Here is a 17,199-nt window from a genome sequence, read left to right as displayed (position 1 = left end):
TTGACTAATTTTTTTTTTAAGAGAGTTTCAACCTATGAACCCCAAATCTCTTATATAACCATCAGAGATTTTACCAGCTGAGTTAATTGGAACCTACAATCAATTGACTAATTTAAACATATCCAAGAATATTAAAAAAAAAAGTACACCTATATTCCATGGAACATATGTAACATGTTACATTAAGTTTGAATTATTATATAAGTTTAAAATTGTAGCATTTTTTTTCTTTCCAAATATAAATATAATACCTATATTATCGAAACGAAAAGTTTAAGGTAATATTTTTAATTTAATTTTATTATTTTTGTTACTTTTTTAGGGCTTTTATCTCTAATTTTTAATGTCAATTTTGTTTGTATTTTTTAGCTCAAATTTAAATAGTTTGGCCAAAATAAAATATGCTTTTGAACCTAAAAATTAAGGAAAAAAAAATGAAAACAAAAAAATTGAGCCCAAAATTGATAAGGCTGCCTACAAAAAAGAAGAAGAAGGCCCAATTAGGAAATTAGTCCAAAAAGACCAAAGTGGACCAAGGGACCGAATGGATTGAATTGCACCATAATGGACCGAATAAATGGAAGTGGACCGAATTGGACTGAATTAGCCGAATTGGTCAAAAATGCTACTAGCTTCAATGTTAGTATCACTAAAATAATAATTAAATTTTTTTAAATTATGTTGTGGATGTGAAACTAACCAATCATGGCACTTTGAAAATTTTATGCTTAGTAAACGTCATCATTTCAATGCTCTTTTTATTCTTAAAATTTTAAATGAAACATTCATAACATGCATTATTTAAAAAATCTTATTGTTTAATTAATATTAATTTAAAAAAGGCACAAATGACTTCATGTACTAATAAATTTGAACAAAATAATTAAAATAATTCATTCAATTATTTACTAATAGGTTTTACAATTGAAATAGACCAAAGTAAACTGAAATTGACCAAATTCCTATTCTAATATAGCTCAACAAGAGCGTAGTAAACTAGCAATAATAAATATTTCACTTTATTTTTAAATATTATATAGATGTAATGAATAATTTGCAATCTTGGGTTCTAAGGGTAGTAACTGGACTGATTCGAGGTAGAAAAGAGAGTGACCAAAGGAAAGACGCAACTTGTGAGGCTTATTTCTTTTTGATGTTAATCACTTATGAGTTGTGACAATTATTAAGTGTTACTGATTTGAATGAAGCAACCAACTCATTTAACAATATCTTGTCAAGCTAACCCACTCTTAATTGCATGTACAACAATGGGAAGTACAATTGACAATACACTCAAGGGGCATGCTTTTTAAGAGATCCTTTGTAGAGCTCAACCAACCACCTAGGAGAGATGCTTTGATTTCACCTATCACTCTAATTTAATTTTTATCGCTCAATTTTAATGACTTAAATGTTGAAACTCATATCTCATGCCTTTTTAAAGTATTACTAATACTGTATTAGTACAAAATAACTCCATCTATATACATATTAAGACGGTTAAAATTTTGTATCAAAAAAAGAAAAGAAAAAAAGACGGTTATAATTTTAATTTACCCAATTTTTAAATACTCAATTTTGTGTTTAATTATTAAAAAATGAGATTAAAAACAATTATTGGAAAAGTTGGAAGAACACCATAAATATGATTCCCTTGGTTTGTAGGCCATAATTTAAAATCTTGTCAAGAAGAGATAAGAAGAATTGGATACATATCTCTAATTTGAGTCTTTTGGCTAAATATTGCAAAAAATGAAGTTTTTTGTTGTTATAGCCACTGTTCAAAGTTATTTGGCAAAATGAAGAAAGAGAATGAATTTCGGCAACAGCGTTGCCGAAATTGCATAAAAAAGTATGAGAGAGAAATAAATTTGCAGGTGATGGCAGGATTTGAATTTCGGTAATCCCATTACCGAAATTCCTGCTGCCCAAACCATTACCCGAGTGAGTGCCCAAATAAAAACAATTGTGGCAATGCCATTGACGAAAATGGGGGAAAAAGAAAAAAAAAAAAAACCAATTGAGGTGCCATTGCCGAAAATGGGAGGAAAAAAAAAAAAAAATCAATTGAAGTGCCATTGCCGAAAATGGGAGAAAAGTTTTAAAAAAAAAAAAAAATCAATTGTGGCAATGGCATTGCCGAAAATGGGGGAAAATATATATATAAAAAAAAAAATCAATTGTGGCAATAGCATTGCCGAAAATGGGAAAAAAGTAAAAAAAAAAAAAAAATCTATTGTGGCAATGGCATTGCCGAAAATGGGTGAGAAAAAAAAAATTGTGGCAACCAAGTCGCCGAAAATGGAGGGAAAAAAAAATGCTTCGTCCACAATATTTTTCACAACAAATTACAAGTGGTTAATTGTTATTGGTTTAAATTTAAACCTAATACTAAGATAACTTTTGTGCCCCAATAATAACAATCAGTAACAACCTGCCAGTTAGGATTTGTTGTAAAAATGTTGTGGATGTATCATTTCTAAAAAAAATCGTAGTGTCAAAATAGAAAAAAAAAAAAAAAAGTGGCAAATTGTTTTGTGGCAATTGCATTGCCGAAATAGAGGGAAAAAAAAAAACAATTTGCCACTTTTTTTTTCCTTCTATTTCGGCACCACGATTTTTTTGAGAAATGATACGTCTACAATATTTTCACAATATTTTTACAACAAATCCTAACTGGCAGGTTGTTACTGATTGTTATTATTGGGGCACAAAAGTTATCTTAGTCTTAAGTTTAAATTTAAACCAATAACAACTAACCACTTGTAATTTGTTGTGAAAAATGTTGTGGACGAAGCATTTTTTTTCCCTCCATTTTCGGCGACTTGGTTGCCACAATTTTTTTTTCTCACCCATTTTCGGCAATGCCACTGCCACAATAGATTTTTTTTTTTTTTTTTTTTTTTGTACTTTTCTCCCATTTTCGGCAATGGCACTTCAATTGGTTTTTTTTTTTCTTTTTCTTTTTTTTTTTTCTTTTCTCTCATTTTCGGCAATGGCACCTCAATTGGTTTTTTTTTTTTTTTTTTTTTTCATTTTCGTCAATGGCATTGCCACAATTGTTTTTATTTGGGCACTCACTCGGGTAATGGTTTGGGCAGCAGGAATTTCGGTAATGGGATTACCGAAATTCAAATCCTGCCATCACCTGCAATTTTATTTCTCTCTCATACTTTTTTATGCAATTTCGGCAACGCTGTTGCCGAAATTCATTCTCTTTCCTCATTTTACCAAATAACTTTGAACAGTGCCTATAACAACAAAAAACTTCATTTTTTGTAATATTTAGCCAAAAGACTCTCTCGAATTTAATGGCACAAATTGCTCTATTTTACAAAGGAAATCAGGATTTAAATTTCCCTCCTATATAATTGTTGAGTATTGATAAAAATATAGTATATATAAATATGGTAAGACCTTGAATCAAGAGCTTTGGGGGAAAAAATCCAAAATAGTTATCAACGTAACAAATAAAATTCTCCATCATGCATCTATTTATTTATTTTTTTTCTCCAAGTATTTCCTCATAGTTCTTATTAAAAAAGAAAAGAAAAAGAGAGAACATAAGTTTTACCTAAGAATTTAAACTTGTACAGTCCGATTTTAGCTGTGAATATCGATGATGACGCGTTCATCATTCAAAATTCGAAGTGGGATTTGTGGTAACCCAACGGTCCTTAATGCTACGGTTCTTCAATTTAACTATTTAACCCCAAACCCATCTCTCTCTCTCACTCACACATACAGAGAAAAGCACAAAAAGAGTAGAGAGAAAAGCACAAAAAGAGTAGAGAGTGAAAGAAACGAAAATGATGGTGGCGAAGCAATCATGCGAGGAAAGCCGTGGCAACAAAGTGGAAGTGAATAAGAAGAGAATGGAAGCCCTCAATCTCCCTCTGCTTTCTCAAGCTCTCAAATCTTCCTCTTCTCCCAAACCCTCTTCTGTATCTCTCTCTCTCTCTCTCTCTCTCTCTCTCTCTCTCTTTGTTTTTTTTTTATACTAAAAGCTGTCATCTTTATGTCTTTCTTTTACATACTCATTTACACTTTTTGATGCCCACATTCACATAGACGAAGCAGGCCAAACCCCGTGTGGTGCTGAAGCAATTGGTCGTGGTCAGGAAGTCCACTCACTTTTCCAACAAGCGGGTGAATCTTTTTGTTCATTTCCTCATATACTAGTCCCTAATGAACCATTCTAGTCCTTAAAGTGCTCAATTTTAGTCTTCATTTATAAAATAAAATAAAAAGTGATCGCTTTTAGTCCCAACTAAATTTTTTGAAGGACTAAAAATCGATCGCTTTTAGTGTTTTTTAGACTAAAAGTGGTCACTTTAAACTGAATAAAACCGCTCATGTTCTAAAGTTTAGGACAAGCTATATATTTTGGCCTTTCATTTATATTAGGATTTTACGTTACAACATCATGCTATTGCTGTTGCTGACAGGTTGCTGTGGACCGCGTGGCAATACCCAGAAGGTATATTTGATTCAAATGTTAATTGTTAGCAAATAGAATGATATATTTCATATAATGTTTTAGACGTATAGTTTTAATTTTTTTAATTTTTTTTGGGGGGGTTTGTGTAGGATTTTTGGTAGGCAAAGGGAGTTGTCCAACCGAGTATATGCCTCGCCTGAAGCCCAAGCAGAAGCTCAAGAGAAGGCGGAAAAATTAGAATTGGGTCTAGAACCTGTTTATCCAACATTTACAAAGTCAATACTGCGACCCCATGTCACTGGTGGATTCTGGCTGGTAAGAGAATTGGTTTTTCTGCTTAACTTACTTCAAAAATTCTCGAAGTAAATTAGTGTGTTATCTAACTAAGATGTTGGAACTCAGGCCTTTCTTTTTCTCTGACATGTATTGATGAGTTTATTAGCATACAAATAACATTAATAGAATTAGTAAAAAATAACATGTCAATTAAGGAGGTAACAACGGGTAAGAGATAAAATAGAATGGTGGAAAAGAATATATGTGGCCAACCATGATTATTATGTTGAGTATTTATAGTTCCCCAAAATTTTGGAACTAAAGGCTTGGTTTCTGTTGTGTTTTAATTTATAGTGGCTTCGAAAGGACGAAGTTATATCATTTAGCCTGGAAGTATAATCACATACCTGATCCATGAATCACTTAAAAACTGATTGCATTTGCTTTTCCAAAGCAAAATATAATTGTATTACTAGTTCTGCCAGAGTAGAAATCCATTAAATGGGGACTAGAGGGTGAAAGTTGACATGGGGTTGCATTATAGATGAATAATGTGGCAGATTACTCTCACTTGGTTTGGGGGCACCTGCATGTTTCAGTAATGAAGATGGACTAGTCACTATCTGTTCTGAGAACGTTGAAGACTTGGAATATGTATATTTAAAATGATAAATATGTCATCCTTATACCTATAATGGATTGAAGCTGATTTACCTTTGGAGTAACATTCATAATGATTCTGGTTAAATTTGATAACAGGGTCTTCCAATCCAATTCTGCTTTCGGAACCTTCCAAAGCGTAATGCTGTTATGACTTTGATAGATGAGGATGGTGATGAGTATCCAACAATATACTTGGTTCATAAAATAGGACTGACTGGTGGATGGAAAGGGTTCGCTGTTGCTCATCATTTGGTAGTTGGGGATGCAGTAGTATTTCAATTAATCCGGCCAACAACATTTAAGGTGATTGATCATTTATCAATGGAATTTAACTAAGCACCTTGTTCTTCTTGTTATTCTTCTCAATCATCAACTTGTTTTGTTGTTGTTGTTGTGAAGTTTCATGTTTGAATTAGGCTGTGCTAACATTTGTTTATGGTCTTCCAAATACTCTTGATGGGCATGCGGCATGTGTGTGCGATCATAGATTGTTATTGTATATAATACTATCACTTTCCTTTCAGCTACTATGCAAACTAATGTGAATCTGTAACCTATGCAAGTTATCCCTTGTCAATAACTTGTAGGCCTTTTCCTTTTTGCTACTCCCTGTCACTGAAGGAAATTTTTACATTTTATGGCTTCTTGTGTGTATATGTACTAAATGTACTTCTATTTTCTTTTTAGGTGTACATCATCAGGGTGAAAGGTTCTGAAGAGGGTAATTAGCTTTAAGTCTTACTTGCTTGGATGATGGAGCCAATTGAATTAATACAGGTAACTGTTTTTGAAATGATAGCTCTAGATATGGGATTATATTCATTGTTCGTCCTTTTAGTTTTAGTATAATCCATAAATATGTTAGAATTTTGTGTACTTGCAATGAAATAATGACGGCATCTATTTTGGATGTTGGCTAAATTGCAATTGCACAATGTTAGACCTAATGGGTTGGAGTTCAGACCTTGTGTCCAATGGGACCAAGAAAGGTCTATTCGTTGTTTTTGATGATGCTGTAAATCACTGGATTTTAGTTGTCTTTGTACTTATTCATGAACCAGACATTTGATTCCTTCCAAACTAACCAATTGCCACTTCCACCGGCATTTGTGTTTGGCAGCTATAACCTGTTTTTTAACTGTTGAACCACAGGACTTATCTTGACTCTCTTGTTATCAGATCAAAAGGAGGGAGTAACCTAAATTTTTACATAAAAGTTTATATGAAAGGAACTTTCCTTATTATCCTTATAGTCTTCTGATATTCCTTTTTGTTACTCATGGAAGCATCCATAAACCTATACAGAAGTTGCAGGCACTGTATGTACGAATAGGGAAATTATAAGGCCATCATGTAACTTCATATGACATGAAATGTGGTTACTGATAAATGACACATTTTTGCTTGCATATGCATGCAATAGCAGTGTTCCCACACAAGGGCATGGGCATGATCCCACGCAGTATGCCATATCCACTTGTGTTTAATTTTTTTTTTTTAAAGAGACTATTCGAACTCTGTTCGCTCAACTAACATATATATCAATATGCAACCTTCCCCCACCAACTGTATTAAACTGTTTGATTGCAATTCATGTTAGTACCACTCTCTCCACAAGTGATATATATATGTATATATATGTGTGTGTCTATATATACATATATATATGTCTAGTCTAAAGAGGAATTAAAATTAAAAGGCCTATTTTCTTGAAAAAATTCTATGTTCACAAATTTTTCATAACAAATCTTAGGTGATAAGTAATTTGTTATTATGGGTGGGCAAAAAAGTAATTTAAGTCGTGGATTCAAATTAGAACCAATAACAACTTGCCATTTATGATTTGTTGTGAAAATATTGTGGATCAACCACTTCTTATTTTCTTGTGTGCCTCTAAAATGTGGTAGATAAGCATGCATAATTCCTAATTTTTACTATCGTTTTGAGCTTATACTCTTGAACCTTCCACTTGAATTTATTTATTCTGTTCAATTGAAATATTTCAAACTCTTGTTGTTGGTTGCAGGTGGAAGGGCCTTGACATGTTCTGTTTTCCATTTTGTCATGAGTTTTTTGTGGACCTCCATACTCATGTTGTCTATAGAAACACTACATGTAACTTGCTCCACTAAAGATGTTTAGTTTTAGCTCTAATCATGGTAGTTTTTCTAATGCTTATTCTCCTGTTAATATGGATTTGTAGGAGACAATGAGCTATCTAATGGTCAATTGATGAACTAGTCTTTTGTTTTATTCCTCATTCTTTAACTTTGTTTTAAAATTTCATTCTCTGCAGTAGAGACAGCTAATTGCGTGCTGTTTGGAATGTCTGGTGGGAATAAATATGAATACAAAAATAAATCCTATTATTGAAAAGAGAGGTGCTACGTCCACAACATTTTTACAACAAATCATAGGTGGTTAGTTGTTATTGGTTCAAATTTGAACTTAACACTAAGATTACTTTTTTGCCCCAACAATAACAACCAGTAACATTCTGCCACTTAGGATTTGTTGTAAAAATGTTGTGAAAATGTTGTGGACATATCATTTCTCTATTGAAAATATTAGTTACACCATTTCGCATGATATAACATTAGTTACACCATTTCGCACGATAGGCCTATTATAACATGTCAATTTAGCAGTTTTGAAATTTATATCAAGTCGCAGAAAATATATCACTAAAAATAAAATAAATCAGGCTTAATCCTTAATTGAAATCTTAATCACTAAAAAAATAATTGAAAATTTGTTGATTATGTTGTGGATGTGAAACTAACCAATTATAACATTCATAACAATTGAATGTTATTATTAAAAATTTAAATGAAAACATTCATAACATGCATTATTTAAAAAAATCTTATTGTTTGATTAATATTTATTTTAAAAAATAGCTTAAATAAAAGTGTGGGGAGTAAAAAGACCCTGATGGGAATATGGGCCGTTGGGCCATGCTAAGGAAGGCCGACCTGCTCTTGGGTTTAGAACTTGTCAGTACTACGGGTCGGCCCATACGCCGAGGACCCGAGGATCCAACCGAGGGTGAATTTTCCTTCGGATGGACACCGGAGAACCAGGGACTTCATGGTAAAGGTTAGGGAATGACACGGTCAAGACCAATGGTTAAAAGGGGTGAACCCTTGAATGTCTTGGAAGCACCGATGTTAGAGAAATACCAAAGATAAAGGCTGCCACCTCCACATTAAAGACCCTGCACCTACCACCCTGGCCGCATTAATGGGGAAGTGACACCTGAACAGTGGAAGAGAAACTTCTGGTTACTATTCAAAGGCACTGAGAAAAGAAATATCTAGGCTAAGGGGGAGTTGGGGCAACACGTGTACAAATTATCAAAAAGAGGAGTATTTAAGGAGCAATCTAGAACAGGAAGGGGGACTCACTTTTTTGTAATCTAAAAAGACAAAGAAAACAAAGAGAAAGAGATAATATAAGAACAGCCCTTGGCTTACGTCCGAGCAGGTTGATTTGTAATATTCCTTGTTGTTTCCAAAGTGTTAACAATCTTTGGCTTGTCATTTAATCCACGAACACTTCTAACCTGAGTTTCAAGCCCACCCTCTACAAATTCATATTGTTTAAGGCTCATTGGGCCTGAGCCCATAACTGTTCTTGGGACCAGGTGCAATTGTGCGCTTACAAAAAGAATTTAATTAATTAATTTAGTTATTTACAAATAGATTTTACAATTGAAATGGACCAAAATCCTATTATAATGTGGCATAGCAAATTAGTAACAATAAATATTATGCTTTGGTTTTAAATAAATGTAATGAGTAATTTGCAGTAGGTTGGTTAAAATAAAATTTCATTTCCTCAAACTTCGAATCGTACTAACTCCCAATCATCTCATTTAACAGTCTCTTGTGTCGTCAAGCTAACTCACTCTTAAATGCATGTAGAACAATTATAAGTACAATAGACAATTTCATAGAGCTTAGCTAACTACATAGGTAGGGTGTGCATGGGTCGGGATGATGAGATTTTTCGACCCAACCCATCATGGTGAGTTAAAAAAATCCAACTCAACCCAACCTATCATAAGGGTTCGACAATATGGTATCGCCCAACATACCAAAACTGGTTGTCACCCCACCAGTAGTAAGAGATGTAAGGATTGATACATAGAATAACTTTTTCTTTGATTGATAATCATATGAAGCGGAAGCTATTTTAGCCATCTGCATCAAGCTAAAACTTCCTTCTTGCATGTGTGTTCCTCCAGAAGCACACACTAGAATAAGAGGCAAAAACTGATTGATAGCATACTCGATCAAACGAGTGATCTTCTTGCCAACTATGGAGCCCATACTACCCCCCATAAACTGAAAATCAGTAACCCCAATTGCTACCCACATAGATTGGGTTGAACCCACATGGATTGGACAATTTTTTTATTTATTACTATTATAGTTAGATTGAGCCGAAAAAAATATATCTCACTTATCACCTGAGTTGATAAAAAAAAAAATGTAATATCCCAACTCAATTATAAACCCAACTCAGTTATAAATAAATATGAATGGAGTGAGAGAGTGGAGTGAGAGGTGGTAGAGAGAGAGGTAAGATTGCTAGGGTTTGTGAGGTAATTGGGTTTTATATTAGAATAGTCGAACATGAGGAAAAAAATTAAATAAAAAATTATTAATTACATAATATATTTTTAAATGTATATTTAATAATATAATTTAAATTTTAAATATATAGATGAGTCAGGTTGGGCTAAGGGGGTTTGTGAGTTGGTTGTACAAACCTACACATAGGAGATAAAGTATTACTAATATAGTATTAGTACAATATAACTCCATGTATTTACATATTAAGATGGTCATAATTTTAATTTACCCAATTTTTAAATACTCAATTTTGTGTTTAATTATTGAAAAAATTTATTGGAAAAGTTGGATAAACACCTTAAATATGATTTTTTGGTTTGTAGGCCATAATTTAAAAAAATCTTGTCAAGAAGAGATAAGATGAATTGGATACATATCTCTAATTTAGTGGCACAAATTGCTCTATTTTATTAAAGAAATCGGGATTTAAATTTCCCTCCTATGTAATTATTATTATTATTATTATTTTGGAATTCACCTCCTCTGTAATTATCGAGTATTGATAAAAATATAGTATATATATCAATATGGTAAGACCTTGAATCAAGTGCTTTGGAAAGGTAGGGGAAAAAATCCAAAATAGTTATCAACATAAAAAAAATAAAATTCTCCATCATGCCTCTATTTATTTATTTTTTTCTCCAAGTAATTCCTCATAGTTTTTATATTTCATTTTTTTTTTTTGTTTAAAAAGAACAAGAAAAATGTAAATTTTACCTTAAGAATTTAAACTTGTACAGTCAGATTCTGGTCTAGCAGTGAATGTGAGGTAGCTAGCTTCCGTATCGATGATGACGCGTCCATCATTCAAAATTTGAAGTGGGAACCCAACGGTCCTTAAGGCTAGGGTTCAGGGTTCTTCAATTTAACTATTTAACCCCAAAACCCATCACTCTCTCTCTCTCTCTCTCTCTCTCTCTCACACACACACAAAAGCACAAAAAGAAAGAGAAAGAAAACGAAAATGGTGGTGGCGAAGCAATCATACGAGGATAGCCGTCGCAAGAGAGTGGAAGAGAATAAGAAGAGAATGGAAGCCCTCAACCTCCCTCTGCTTTCTCAAGCTCTCAAAACTTCCTCTTCTCCCAAACCCTCTCCTGTATTTCTCTCTTTCTCTCTGTTTTTTTTTTTTCCACTAAAAAATCTTTCATTTTTATGTGTTTCTATTCCATACTCATTTACTCTCTTTGATGCCCACATTCACATAGACGAAGCAGGCCAAACCCCGTGTGGTGCAGAAGCAATTGGTCGTGGTCAGGAGGTCCACTCGCTTTGCCAACAAGCCTGCACCTATTTACAAAGAAGTGAGTCTGTGAATCGTTTTGTTCATTTCCTCAAACACTACTAGTCCCTAATGAACCATCTTAGTCCTTAAAAGTGATTGCTTTAAACTTCAGGGACTAAAACCGCTCATGTTCTAAAGTTTAGGACCAACAATATATATTGGCCTTTCATTTATGTCAAGATTTTCAGTTGTTATTGCTGACAGGTTGCTGTGGACCGCGTGGCAATACCCAGAAGGTATTTTTGATTCAAATGTTAATGTGTTTGCAAATAGAATGATCTATTTCACATAATATTTTAGATGTATAGGTTTATTTATTTATATATGGGGGATGTGTAGGATTTTTGGTAGGCAAAGGAGTTTGACGAACCTGGTACTTGCCTCGCCTGAAGCCATAGCAGAAGCTGATGAGAAAGCGGACAAATTAGTATCGGGTCTACCACCTAGTTATCCAATATTAACAAAGTCAATGCAGCCATCCCATGTCGCTGGTGGATTTTGGCTGGTAAGAGAATTGGTTTTTCTGCTTCAACTTATTTAACAACTTCTCAAAGTACATCAATGTGTTATCTATCTAAGATGTTGGAACTCAGGCTTTTCTTTTTCTCTGATATGTATTGATGGGTTATTGGTATATAAATAACATTAGTAGTAGTAAAAATAACGTGTCTTACGTGTATGACTTTGGATAAAATAGAATGGTGGAAAGGAATATATGTGGCTACCATGATTATTCTGTTGAGGATTATAGTTCCCCAAAATTTGGGAACTAAAGGCTTGTTTGTTGTTCTGGATTAATTTACAGTGGCTTGGAAAGCACTAAGTTATGTGATTTAGCCTGTAAGTAAAATCACATACCTGATCCATGAATAACTTATAATCTGATTGCATTTTCTTGTCTAAAGCAAAATTTAATTGTATAAATAGTTCCGCCAGAGTAGAAATCCACTAATTAGGGACTAGAGGGTGAAAGTTGACATATGGCAGATTAACCCTCACTTGGATTGGGGGCACCTGGATGTTTTAGTAATGAAGATGGACAAGTTACCATCTGTTCTTGAGAACATAGAAGACTTGGAACTATATATATATATATATATATATATAATGATAAATATGTCATCCTTGATCGATACTGATTCTGGTAAAATTTGGAGTAACAGTCATAATGATTCTGGTAAAATTTGATAACAGGGTCTTCCAGTTGATTTCTGCAAGCTGAACCTTCCAAGTCGCGATGATGTTATGACTTTGATAGATGAGGATGGTGATGAGTATCCAACAATATATCTAGCCCGTAAAAGAGGACTGAGTGGTGGATGGAAGGGGTTTGCTGTTGCTCATCATTTGGTACATGGGGATGCAGTAGTATATCAATTAATTGGGCGAACAACATTTAAGGTGATTGATCATTTATCAACGGCATTTAACTAAGCACCTTGTTCTTCTTGTTCTTCCTCTCAATCATCAAGTGTTGTGGAACTACGTGTTGTGGTGAAAACTGTTGTTTAAATAATCCTACCAAACACCCCCAAATTATTGTTGTTGTGAAGTTTCATGTTCGAATTAAGGCTATGCTAACATTTTTTTTATGGTATTCCAAATTTTGTTGATGGGCATGGTGCATGCGCATATATATGCATGCTATTATAGATTGTTATGCATGATACTATCACTTTCCTTTTTCTTTTATACAAACTAATGTGTATCTGTAACCTATGTAAGTTATCCCTTTTCAATAAACTCGGTAGGGCTTTTCCTTTCTGCTACTCCCTGTCATCGAGGGGAATTTTTACATTTTATGTCTTCTTATATGTATATACTAAATGTACTTCTATGTTCTTTCTAGGTGTACATCATTAGGGTGAATGGTTCTGAGGAGGGAAATAATGGAGCCAATTGAATTAATACAGGTAACCTTTTTTGAAATGATAGCTCTAGATATTGGATTATACTCATTGTTGGTTCCCTGAGTTTTAGTATAATCCATAAATATGTTATAATTTTGTATACATCTGCTTTCTCATCATTAGCTATAATACTTGCAATGAAATAATGACAACATCTATATAGGATGTTGGCTAAATTGTAATTGCATAGTGTTAGACCTTATCGCTTGGAGTTCATACCTTGTGTCCAATGGGACCAAGAAAGGTCTATTCATTTTTTTTATGATGCTGTAAATCAATGGATTTTAGTTGTCTTTGTACTTATTCATGAACCAGACATGTGATTCCTTCCAAACCAATTGCCATTTCCACTGGCATTTGAGTTTGGCAGCTTTAACCTGTTTTTTAACCATTAAACTACATATCTTGATTCTCTTAGTATCAGATCAAAGGGAGGGAGTAGCCTAAATTTTTTTACATAGAAGTTTATATGAAAGGCACTTTCCTTAATCCTTATAGTTCTCTGATTTTACTTTTTGTTACTCATGGAAACATATATTAAAACCTATGTAAAGGTTTTGGTTTTCTTTTGTCTTGTCTTAAGTGAATGGAGGAAAAAGATTGTTATAGGCACTGTATGTATGGGTTTGGAATTATAAAGCCATCGTGTAACTTCATATGACATGATCTCATATGATTGCAACATCAAATGTAGAAATGTGGTTGCTGCTATATGACACATCTATTTGCATATGCATGCAATAGCAATGTTCCCACACAAGGGCATGGGCAGTATGCCATATCCACTTGTGTTCAATGTTCTTTAAAGAGACTATTCAAATTTTGTTTTCGTTGGCTCGACTGACATATATATCAATATGCAGCCTTTTCCCACCAACTGTATTAAACTTTTTGATTGCAATTCATGTTAATACTCACTCCACAAGTGATATAAATATATATCTGGTCTAAAGAGGAAATAAAATTAAAAGGCCTATTTTCTTGTGTGCCTCTAAAATGTGGTAGATAAGTATGACATTATTCCTAATTTTTTAGTATCATTTTGAGCTTATACTCTGGAGTCTTCCACTTGTATTAATTTATTTTGTTCAATTGAAATATTTATCAAACTTCTGTTGTTGGTTGCAGGTAAAAGGGAGGCATATTTTGTTTTCCATTTTGTCATGAGTTTTTTGTTCTCCATACTCATGTTGTCTATAGAAACACTAGATGTAACTTGCTCCACTAAAGCTGTTTAGTTTTAGCTCTAATCAAGGTAGTTTTTCTAATGTTTATTCTCCTGTTAAAATGGGTTTGTAGGAGACAATGAGCTATCTAATGATCAATTGATGAACTAGTCTTTTGTTCTATCCTCTCATTCTTTAACTTTGTTTTAAAATTTCATTCTCTATAGTGGAGACAGCTAATTGCATGCTGTTTGGAATGTTTGGTGGGAATAAAATATGAAAGCAAAATGCTAAACACCTATTGGTACAATATATTAGTTACACCATTTCACACGATACACCAATCCATGTCAATTTAGCAGTTGTGAAATTTATATCATGTTGCAGAAACTTGCAGTAATCCAAGAATATCTCGCTCGCTATCTTGAAAATAAAATAAAAAACAGGCTTAACCCCATATTGCTCCAACGTGGTTAGACCTTATTGCATGGTGCAACACCTCAGAAACCTAAACATTTGTCTAGGGAAAATACAAATCATAAATGAGTTGACGAATCATGGCATTTTGTAAATTTTTTAGTTAGTAAATGATATCGTTTAAATTATTTATTATTATTAAATTTTTTTAAATGATTTGTAACATTCATTATTTTAAAAAGCTTAAATGACTTGATGTACTAATAGATTTGAACAAAATAATTAAATTAATTCATTTAATTATTTACTAATAGATTTTACAATTGAAATGGATCGAAGTAAACTGAATTGAACCAAAATCCTATTTTAATGTGACTTAATAAGGGTGTAGCAAACTAGCAATAATAAATATTTTGTTTTAGTTTTTAAATATTATATAGATGTAATGAATAATTTGCATTCTTGGGTTCTTAGGGTGGTAACTTGACTGATTCGAGGTAGTAGAGAATGAGGGAAAGAAGTATGAGGAAAGGAAAGAGGAAAATTGTGTGGCTTATTTCATGTTGATGTTCATTACTTAAGCGTAATTGATTTGAATTAAACTTGGTGATTTTCAAAGTTGGATCCCCCCAAAAGCGTAATTGATTTGAATGAAACATGGTGATTTTTAGAGATGGATCTACCCAGAAACCTCTTCAATTGAAAGCCATGACGAAGGGTATGCTTGGTAGACTGTAATAGGCACCGTAATATAATAGTTATTCTTTTGGTTTAGCTATTTAATAATTTGGTTATGTTTTTATTACCGGGTTTAGCTATAGTCATTCCTTATAAATAACTATTCTTGAAAATGAGAAATAACTATTCATCTCTAACATAGATGTAATACTTATTCCTTAGTAGGTGTATTAATTTTTAAATTAATATATTTTCAAATAAATAAACTTTCCATATGCACATAACAGATTTGAAAATAAAAAATCATAAAAAAATAACTACCCTCTCTTTCAAATGTGCTTTCATTCCATTGTCTTCAGAGTTTTATTATTATGTTGTCACCAAATAAATGAATAGTAATAAACATTACATTACATCGTTTTGTATTTCTTATAATACCTATTTCTATTCTTATGTAATTACTGTTACAGTCTACCAAACATGCCCTAAAACTTTTGAGGTTGATTTCCTTGTTTTTAATGAAAAAATGAGACGCACTCTGATCACCATCCAAGTGAGATGGAGTCCCCCCTTGACAATTGGTTTGAATTGAATTCGAATGGGTCTTCTTTAGGAAACTTGGGTCGCACTAGTTGGGGGGGGGGGGGGGGGTGGCATCATTAGAAATTCAAATTGCAATGGGAATTATGTTTGTGGATATGCTAGAGATGTTGGATTCATGATCGGCATAGTGGCAGAATTGTGGGCGTTGAGGGATGGAATCAATATGTGCATTAATATGAATCTTGCCATTGTGGAGAGGTGCCCTCCTCCCCCAAGATTTTGTTGTTTTTTCTTCTCCCCCACCCCCCCCCCACCTCCCTGTTTTTTTTTTATTAGTTAATGAACTTCTCCTATTTACCAAAAAGGAAAAAAATTGATTCGAAGGAAACAACCAACTCAATAACTCACTAACAAACTTCGAACAGTACCAACTTCCAACCATCTCATTTAATGATCTCTTGTCAAGCTAACTCACTCTTAATTGCATGAACAAAAATTAGAAGTACAATTGACAATAAACTTAGGGGGACATCCTTCTCAAGAGATCCTTCATAGAGCTTAGCTAACCACATAGGAGATAAAGAATTACAAAATAAAACACAAAATAACTCCATGTACTTACATATTAAGATGGTCATAATTTTAAGGGTAAATTCCATATAACTACCATGAGGTTTGGTTTAATTTCAAATACATCTAATACAATTAAAAAGCAACCATTTTGGTCCTTAAACATAAACTCCACATAAAACAAAATCTGCGTAGCTTTTTTTTTTTTCATTTTCAAGATTGCATGTTTAGAAAGGTATATACCTCACACTCATTTGTTCCCGCCAGCCCAAAATCATCACATTTTAGTCCAACTCTCCAACAGGTTTACATCGTTTTTTGCTCTTCCCAAGAGTAACAAGAGCTCTTAATATAAACCAAAAGAAAGTAAGCCAAGTCATGGTTGGTTTCATGAGAGTTAGAATTTAGACTTTCGCTCAAAAAAAGATTTTAGACTGAACAAAGAGAAAGAGGACTTCTATTCTGAAGAGAGGTACAAATTAGTTTTTGATATCAAAATATAGCTAAAATTCTTGTGATGGAAGAAGTATTAATTACTTGAAAAATAGTTGATTTAGTTTTTGTTTTGGTTTCTTTTGTAGGTTGCACTTTTAGCAATTTGGCTCTTTTG

The 17,199-nt window shown here is 33.1% G+C and overlaps 2 protein-coding genes across 2 annotated transcripts; both read left to right on the top strand.

The window, feature by feature from the left end:
* Window positions 1–3,737: 3,737 nt before the first annotated feature.
* On the top strand, window positions 3,738–7,638 carry LOC142608697 (B3 domain-containing protein At5g42700-like). The gene is made up of 7 exons (XM_075780394.1): window positions 3,738–3,944; window positions 4,072–4,149; window positions 4,449–4,480; window positions 4,591–4,756; window positions 5,477–5,683; window positions 6,068–6,157; window positions 7,407–7,638. The coding sequence occupies exons 1-6, from the start codon at window positions 3,810–3,812 to the stop codon at window positions 6,107–6,109; spliced, it is 660 nt and encodes a 219-aa protein (XP_075636509.1). The 5' UTR covers window positions 3,738–3,809; the 3' UTR covers window positions 6,110–6,157; window positions 7,407–7,638.
* Window positions 7,639–10,754: 3,116 nt separating this feature from the next.
* Window positions 10,755–14,564, top strand: LOC142608649 (B3 domain-containing protein At5g42700-like). The gene is made up of 7 exons (XM_075780350.1): window positions 10,755–11,119; window positions 11,229–11,324; window positions 11,510–11,541; window positions 11,645–11,810; window positions 12,500–12,706; window positions 13,155–13,218; window positions 14,344–14,564. Exons 1-6 carry the CDS (start codon window positions 10,985–10,987, stop codon window positions 13,206–13,208), a joined length of 690 nt encoding a protein of 229 aa, XP_075636465.1. The 5' UTR covers window positions 10,755–10,984; the 3' UTR covers window positions 13,209–13,218; window positions 14,344–14,564.
* Window positions 14,565–17,199: the final 2,635 nt, after the last annotated feature.

The sequence above is a fragment of the Castanea sativa genome, chromosome 1 (assembly GCF_040712315.1).
Source record: "Castanea sativa cultivar Marrone di Chiusa Pesio chromosome 1, ASM4071231v1".
NCBI classification, from domain to species: domain Eukaryota; kingdom Viridiplantae; phylum Streptophyta; class Magnoliopsida; order Fagales; family Fagaceae; genus Castanea; species Castanea sativa.
This window is presented reverse-complemented; position numbering and strand designations above follow the sequence as displayed.